Source organism: Vigna angularis, chromosome 4 (genome assembly GCF_016808095.1).
Source record: "Vigna angularis cultivar LongXiaoDou No.4 chromosome 4, ASM1680809v1, whole genome shotgun sequence".
NCBI classification, from domain to species: domain Eukaryota; kingdom Viridiplantae; phylum Streptophyta; class Magnoliopsida; order Fabales; family Fabaceae; genus Vigna; species Vigna angularis.
The window spans coordinates 745,184-753,842 of record NC_068973.1 but is presented as its reverse complement, the minus strand read 5'-3'; the positions used below and the strand labels follow the sequence as shown (position 1 = coordinate 753,842).

General features: G+C 26.7%; 1 protein-coding gene across 3 annotated transcripts; it reads right to left on the bottom strand.

Annotated features, from left to right (window-relative positions):
• Positions 1–479: 479 nt before the first annotated feature.
• On the bottom strand, positions 480–2,954 carry LOC108322260 (uncharacterized). Of its 3 annotated transcripts, XM_017554285.2 has the most exons (7): positions 2,818–2,954; positions 2,489–2,547; positions 1,186–1,245; positions 1,053–1,100; positions 870–935; positions 707–786; positions 480–624 (listed from the first exon to the last, which is right to left on the bottom strand). In XM_017554285.2, exons 2-6 carry the CDS (start codon positions 2,534–2,536, stop codon positions 733–735), a joined length of 276 nt encoding a protein of 91 aa, XP_017409774.1. In that variant the 5' UTR covers positions 2,537–2,547; positions 2,818–2,954; the 3' UTR covers positions 480–624; positions 707–732. The 3 variants fall into 3 exon arrangements, with proteins under 3 accessions (XP_017409774.1, XP_017409773.1, XP_017409775.1); XM_017554284.2 differs by having other exon boundaries at positions 480–786; XM_017554286.2 differs by lacking the exon at positions 2,818–2,954 and adding an exon at positions 2,630–2,756 and having other exon boundaries at positions 480–786.
• Between the last annotated feature and the right edge of the window lie 5,705 nt (positions 2,955–8,659).

Below are 8,659 nucleotides of genomic sequence, written 5' to 3'. Positions count from 1 at the left end.
TTCTTACAAAAGTTTAAATGCATAAAATGATTTTAGCTTTCTCTAAGGTCAGCTTATCTTCTCTCCAAATTTTATTGTTGAGTTCCATCTTTTCATGGAAAATTTTGATTGATAGATTGCAGAAAAGAATGAACAGGTCAAAATGAGATTTGCTAGAGATTAGTGTTTGATCTTCTAATTTTTATTCTTGTGTTGGATTCTTAATTTTAGGTTAAAGTAGATGGATTTGGTCTTGTGTTTGTAATAATTTGTATAGTTATATTATAAAACGTATTAGACTTACATTAAAAGGTTAAGATTGTAATTAAAGTATGATTTAAGGACTAAAGTAATTAAGTTTAAGGATTTATTTAAGCTTAGTGTTATTGATGGATAATTAAGTAAACAATTTTCTGCCATTGTCATGTTATGTTGAGATTTGATCCTGTTCTATCTGCAATTCCTACTGCACTCAACAGATCGAAAGGAAGAAACAAAAGGGAATCGAAATGAAATTTTTATTGAACTGCTAATTAATAGAAAACATGAGTAAATTGTAATATACATAGATAAGGAACATCATTAGTTTTTGCAACACTGAAATTGACTGAGCAATCCTTGTTCCACTTATTAAATCCATCCTCCCTGCATTTCAAAGGACTTAAAATTATTTATTACACATTCATGATGCAAAAGCTGCAAAAAGTTACTGCAGTTGGAGCATTACATATTAGAGTTATTCACGAAATTATTTCAACCAGATGTGCATGCAGGTCGTCTTGGAGGGAGTTGCTGGTGTGGAGTTCTCTGTTAGAAAAAAAAAACAAAAAGAAAATCAGTTCATTAAAACTCCAAAACTTAATGCTTAGTACTAAAATTCCAAAACATACTTGTAGTTTTGGTCGCAGTGTCTCAACTGCTGCTGTAGATTCTTGATTCACTCCAGCAGCACCTTGCTGTTGAGATTAGATACAAAGGTTATGTTTTGGTAAACATTTGATTATTTAGTTTAATTGCTTTGGAACATTATCAGAAGTAATTTCTCAGTTTTAAGATGTGAAATTCAAATATACCTTGCACAATGCCCAGTCTGCTGAATCAAAGAAGGCTCTTTCATTATCCTTTTAAACCCAAAAAGAAGCAATTAAACCAATGATGTGTTATATGAAAAAGAAAAGGAAGTTAATCTTTCTAGCATTGGCTTACTTTGGATATCAAAGGCTTCTTCTTTGGGACAAGTGTACCATACTTCCCCCCAGATGTTGTCTGATATTAAAAATTGTTAAATCAAACCAAAAGAAAGGAAAAGAAAAGAAAAGGGAGAGAATGTGATGTTAAAAAATAGATAGTTGATGACCAAAACGAAACACTGTAAAGGTAACAGATGTTATATTTTTGAATCTTGGGGCCATATCTCACCAACCACCAAATGGAATTGTCTTCAATAAGAAAAATCATGATATTAGAAAAGGTATTCGTTGTACATCAGTCAATGTTGGTGTAGTGGAAAATTATTTAGCCAAAGATGTTGTGCAGTTGGACCCTTCTTTAATTTGAATCTTGAATGCATAACAAAGCAATCCAACAAGCTAAAATTACCTATTTGTCAACCAACACTAAAAAAAAACACATTGACCAATTCTATCACTAACCTAATTACAACCTAATAACACCATTAAATTTGAAAGAGTCTCTTGAGCTAAACTCAGTTCAGAAAGAAAACCCTTTCACGTGAGTGGGGAAAGAGAATATTCCAGAATACCTTAATTATGTTCTGTTTTTATTTTCCAATGATGGCCAGAGAAGGTCATGTTTGGGAGAAAACGAAGTTCACATGATTTGCTTGACAGCCCAAAAGCAAGTTAGGCTTGTTTTGTTTTGCACAGTGAGTTTTGTAAGCATCAATTTTGGTAGGGACACCTTAAAACCTAGAACAGAGTAACCGACAATTTTGGAGCACCACCAAAAATATCTTCACCCTAAATTCTCTTTTCTTCATTTCGAATCTCACTTTGAACTTGCACAATATTCTCTATCACGCGTGATGATTTGTTTGGTATTTCTGTAACCCAATCGAAAAATTAAGAAAAAAAAAATAGAACACCGAGGTACCCATATGATACACGGCACAAAAGTACATGGTACAACCATGATGATGAAGAAGGAGTACTTGGGTACAACGTAATGTACACCAAGGAAAACAGACACGTGCAGTTGAATTCCGTCACCGAATCAGAAATAGACACTTAGATTTTCCGTCTGATTCTCTTCTCTGGTTTTTGGTGTTATTTGCATTACGTGTGGTAGCCCTGTTCCAGTTTTTCAAATCGCAATGTCGTTCCAAACACATAGCATTCACATTATTCACCACCATGAAACCACGCAACTTTTATCCTATTTCTAACTCCTATATCATGATATTATTCTGAAGAAAAGAAATGAAGACCCTTTTGAATAAAAATATTAAAAAAATGGAAATTGACGGTTGGAGTTTGGTTGTGTTACGTACCTCAGCATCTTGGGCAGTGAAATAGTCTTCCTTGTCACACCCTGACATTTTTTGTTTACCTATTCAACAAACCCAATTGGTGAGTAAAAAACCAGAAAGTAATATTCAAAGTTAGACTATTATTCATCTGCAAAATGTAACCTTTGATTTGTGTGAAAGGAGAAGAAGAAAAACAAAGAAAGCAGAGAACAGGAACAGAAACAGAGCAGTCTCTCAATCGAGCAAGGAAGAACTAGTTGCAAGCAAATGGATTAAGGGAATACTCAATTATATAAAAAGACAGAAAAAAAAAAGAAAATAAATAAAGGGGTAATGATGTTGATAATTACCTTGTGGTAAGAGGAAGGTAGAGATGCAAGAAGGAGAAAGTGAGAGAAAGTGTTAAAGAGAAGAAAGTATAGAGAATGAGGTATAAGGGGTTTGAGTGAGAGGGTTAGATAAGAATATGCATCCATTTATACGAAGAGAGGCTAAGAAATAAGAATAAAAGTAATAATAATAATAATAATAATAATAATAATAATAATTACTTAAATTTGGATCCTTTATGTTACTATCCATTCATATGAAAGAGTTTACGTGGGCGTTTTGCAGTGGCTAGTTGGCACGTGTTTTATTTTGTTGAAGATTTATATTTTTTGTAGAGTGAAGGAAGACAAAAAAGAGAGACCAGATCCAAGGAAATTATTGTTGGTGTGACTAGGTTTTAGAAATGGTTTTGAAAATGAAAAATGGTGAAGAAGAAGAAGAAGATGATGATGTTATGATGTAGTTTGAGACGTTAGAATATCAGCATCGTTTGGTCCATCGATACCCCAAACGTACAATTTTCTCATGTGCTACTAATCTTCATTACCGACACTTTCTCACTTACAATTTCTATCTTATGTTATTATATCTTTAAATCATTTCCCTTTTTCACTCTAAAACCCTAATATTCCAATGTGAGATCTTAAGCAATAATAATGTTCAAAATTTAACGTTAATTTGACTTATAAATAGTAACTGGATTTTGATGAATCAGTTCTACAGCTAGATTTCAGAGTTGACTCTCACACATTGATAACCTAATTATATGAGTTTATTAATTTGTATATATATAAGATATAATTTTATTAATTTTAACTGTTAAATTATAGTTATATATTGTTTTAAGGCTGTGATTGACAAAATTAACTTAAAGGTTATTTAGGATATTTAAATTAGTGGAAGATTGAAAATTTGTTGATATTGGTTAATAAATATAGTGGACATGTTTAATTATTAAAAAAAATAACTGTTTGAGCTAGTTCTTTTAATCAGAGTTTAAGTAACTTATGAAGGTAAAATAATTTAAATGTATTTTTATTTTTTTAATAAATTTGTATTTTTGTATTTAGTCTTTGATAGTTTTTATTTGTAGGTATTTGTTACTTGATATTATTACCTTACTATGTATTCATATGATGGTATAGAACATTTTGATTGTTATGATGAATATATTTAAAAAATATATATATATATATAATAATTTAAGAATCACTGAAAGAGTTAAGGCCAAGGCCAGAGGAAAAAATAAGTTTAAAATAATGTAATCGTTATTAAAAATTATTTAATAAAAATAATTTAAAAAGAAAATTTACAGTAAAACCAGATTTTGAAAGTCGATTCCAAGGTATGTATGCCCCTTGATTTCGAAAACCTTACCTACGAAAAAGTTAAGTAATTTTAGAAATTATTTATATTACCCCTTAAAATTAGTAAGACTATTTAGAATAAAAATTTATTATTTATTTAATATATTTATTTTTTTTATAGAAACCATCTTTAAAATTACTATTTTTAGCTCTAGGAAATGTTCTTCGCTTTTGGTATCTTTAAATGTAAAAATATCAGAAATACCTCATTCTTTTTATAGGAAATACTTGTATGTTAAAATTTGTTAATTTTTTGATACTTTAATTTTAATTTAATATTAATTTTTAATAACATTCAAATTAGAAGTATAATTAAGGTAATTATTACTAATTTGTAATGATGTTTGTGATAACCAAATTAGAAGTGTAATTAAGATGGTTATGATAATTTTTAATAATAGTTGCTGTATCCAAAGTTTTAATATTTTTCTTTTCCGATTATAATAACAGCTAAATTTGATGAGGATGTTATCATTACCAAACTGATACACTAACTTTATTTATTTTGAAATTTTAAATTATTTATCACTTTATTTCTATAAACTTTATTTAAAGGGTCGGATTTATTGTAATGTAAATGTTTTGTGTGACTTTTAATAAGTATTTATAAAATATATATATATATACTTTTTTTCATTCTTTGTTATAACTTTATCACTAAACCACTTTATTACTCTATAATTGTTATCCATATGCATGTAATGTTTGATTAAAAAACTGCATTCATTAATTATTAAAATTTAGAAACCAAAATATATACAAATTTGAAACAAAACTAGATTTCAGTTTTACATTTAAATCTAGAAACTACAGACATATTTAATATATATATATATATATATATATATATATATATATATATATATATATATATATATATATATATATATATATAATTATAATGATAAGCTTTATCCTACGAAATCTTTATTCATTAATTTATCAATATAAATATATATTACAAAACTTTATTACATGGATTAAGGAAAAATCAATAAACATGTTCATTGAATTAGTGTTTATAAATATGACCATATTTATGTCACAAATAGATTAACAATATATCTCTTAATCAATAATAAAATAAAATAAATAGTTATAATAATAATATCTTAATATCTCCTTAAATTGGAACATGTAAATCTTTATTAACTTGAATAGAAGATACTCAAAACAAATAATATTAATTACATTATGAATAAAAACAACAGTTAACTTTGTTGAAAATCTTAAACCATTGACTAGAAACAAGGTCAATTTATATTATATAATTGAATACAAACAATTTTTATTAGATTGAGTTAAGTTTAAACTTCACTTCCTAACATAGTATCAAAGCTAAGTTAAAGTCTATCCTAACGAAATTTATTATCTGTTTGACATATTGTTACCCATTTTTTGACCCCTATCAGATAACTCATTAATTTATAGTATCATGCTCATGCTCGGTGTGTGTGTGTGTGTGTGTGTATATATATATATATATATATATATATCGACGCAAGAGAAGTATGATGGAAGTCTCACGTCGACTAAAAATAAGGTCGTTTTTCATTTTAATGTTAGTATTTAATTTTTATGCTTAATGTTTGCTCTAATTTGATCTTCCTTACATGATTTGTACTTCTTAGGTGTTGAAAAATGTCATTCAAACTTAAAATTGAAATTGAGTAACTAATAAATCTTGTATCTAATCTCAGTAGTATATGGGAGCACCATCCCATATTTCATAACTTCTCCACACGATGAGATTGTGATTGATTTTTTCCGTAAAAAAACACATACATGTAGTAAATAATACATCATAAGTCTCATATCCAATATCACCGTACTCAATATTATTACACTATATTACTCTTCATTTTACCAATCATAATTAGAGACTAAAAGATTAGTAATGATATATTTTTAGTCGTTATTACATTAACATATATCTTAGTTAAGTTTGTGAGTAATCATGCTGTATTTGTAGTTATTCTCTTAATAAAAATTCAAAATATTTTTAAAGTTTAGTTATATATATGAATTCTTTTAATTTCTAATTTGCATTTGTCTAAATCTAATAAAATTTCTCTTGATTTGTAAATCCATTAAACTTACCAGCTTATTTTATAACTAAAAAAATATAGTTTGTTTCAAAAAATTAAGGTTTTATATTATTTATATAAATATATGATAATATTAGTGTAGCTTAGATCATTAATTTGTCAAATTATTAATTATAATGAAGTAATTTAAGGTGATTTTAATTTATTTCGAGCAATACGTTAATTAATCAATTAAAAAAATTAAAAATATTATATGATTAAAGATATTTTTAATATATATATAGTATTTTTATTTTGAGTAATTATGTATTTTGAAAAAGAAAATGGTTTTTTTTTAAAAAGGAGTAGGTGTTTCAAAATAATGTATGATAAATGATTAATGTAAATTTTTTTATGTTAACATATATATTTGGTTTTCTATACATTATTTAATACGTTTCAAAACAATATAATATATAATATTTATTAGGGTACTCAATAACTGGTTGAATACAACAATACTAATTTTAAACTACATAACTAATGTGATAATAAAGATTGTTACAATCAATTATGACACCGTTCAATACAGAATTTAATGTTGCCAGAATTATTGAAATTAGTATAATTTATTGCAGTGTAATACTATTTTTTTTATCAGTTCAACAGATAGAATGATATCACAATATGTTGAACTTAAGATCAAATTTCACATTTTGTGAATTTATAACAAAATAATAATTTTCACATTTTACTTGTAATTTTTTAAAAATATATCGAAATTAAATTTAAAGGAAAAATAATAAATAAGGGTATCCCATGTACACAGATTTTCGTTTCAATATAATAAATACTTAAAAGAAATATGTTTTATTACCTTTTATTTGTCCTTTCGGTTCAAGGGCTACCCTCACAGTCGGCCTTGGCCCATTTGATTAAAATGCATAAACAATACTACTTGTTTCAATCAATATTTAACTTTTGTTTTTAAGTGTGTTAATTTATACATGTACATTTTAAATATTGCCAATTGAATTAAAATTTTTATTATTGGATTAGCAATACAATTATAAACTAAAAATTTCAGATGAAAAAAGACATTTCTAATTTGTAATCATGTAGTTAATATTTACTTTATATATGTGTGTATACATATATAATATGTTCAATTGAGTTAATCTAATGGCATGTTAAACTTCTAAAGTTTTATAAAAGAAATACATAGATTTAATCTATAATGATGGAAAACTTTTAATTTAATAAGTACATCATACATATAAAATTTATGTTAAACTGAATATGTTTCCACATTTTTTTAGTGAAAATTAGAAAATGTTGTACAATTGCCACTTGTCAAAGGCCCCATGAACTTCATTGAAGCTATTTTATACTCTATTTTTTATAGAGATAGTTTCAGCAAAAGATCCACCAGCTAAGCCTAAGATCCTAGCACCACAAGATCCACCACCTAATAATTATTTTTCGTGTTCAATAACAGTCATCCCAATTAATATCTCATTCATCTACTTCATCCTTCTGTTACCATTATTAATTTCACCCTAACACATTAATTATATAATCTAAAAACTATATTAATTGTACGATACATAGTTTTTAAAAAATATCCCCTCCACTGTCTCTTTTCATCATTTCAATCATCTTATCACATTTCTGTCCTTTTTTTTTCTTTTTAATGATAAAAAAATATGGAAATATTCTTTTTTTTTCTATTGAGAGTTGTAAATGTACAATGGGAAAAATATATATCATAAAAGTGTAAAATTATTGGACGGTGGATTTAATCCGTACAAAATAATTGTCCTACTTATGTAGTCCTATCCTTATCCCCTGTTCTTAATTAATTGCAAATGCATATCTCTCACCATTTATACATATCCATCGTGGTACCAACCATGCATGTGAATATTTTTTACCAAATTACTGTGTTTTTACAAAGAATAACCCTCTTTTGAGTTACAGTTATTTATGTATGATGTTCTTTATTGGTTTAGTTCATTTTGTTAACTAAGAGTTATTGTAGATTCTCTTACCTGTATTTAACTTTTAATATAGAAAATGAAGTTTTACCTAAAGTGCACCTCTAGTTGCTGCAAGCAACCTCTCTCTCTTCACAAACAGACAAAAGAATTGACCTAAAAATTCATATTTTTTTCATTTTATTTTATTTCTCAAGAGAAATTGGTTTAAACATTAACTTTGGTTTACTATGAGTTGTCATATTCATTTATTAGTCCAATTCAACTGCCTAAACAACGAAAACAGGTTGATTAAACTTGGTTCAAATTTCTAAGGAGTCATGTTTTTTGAAGTTGACCAAATCGGTTCAATTATTTAGTAAAAGTATTGAACAAAATAAATGGTTTACAAACTTTGTTTCATATGTATGATACGTTTCAAACATGATTGAATGAGAAAAGAGAAAGAAAAAGAAAGAAGAGAACTTGAAC

Excerpts from the sequence above, each read along its gene's own strand:
- LOC108322260 (XM_017554284.2), bottom strand. The coding sequence starts at position 2,536 with ATGTCAGGGTGTGACAAGGAAGACTATTTCACTGCCCAAGATGCTGAG. Across the intron at positions 936-1,052 it reads CAGACTGGGCATTGTGCAAG|CAAGGTGCTGCTGGAGTGAA; the intron begins GTATATTTGAAT and ends TAATCTCAACAG. Across the intron at positions 787-869 it reads CACTGCGACCAAAACTACAA|AGAACTCCACACCAGCAACT; the intron begins GTATGTTTTGGA and ends TTTTTCTAACAG.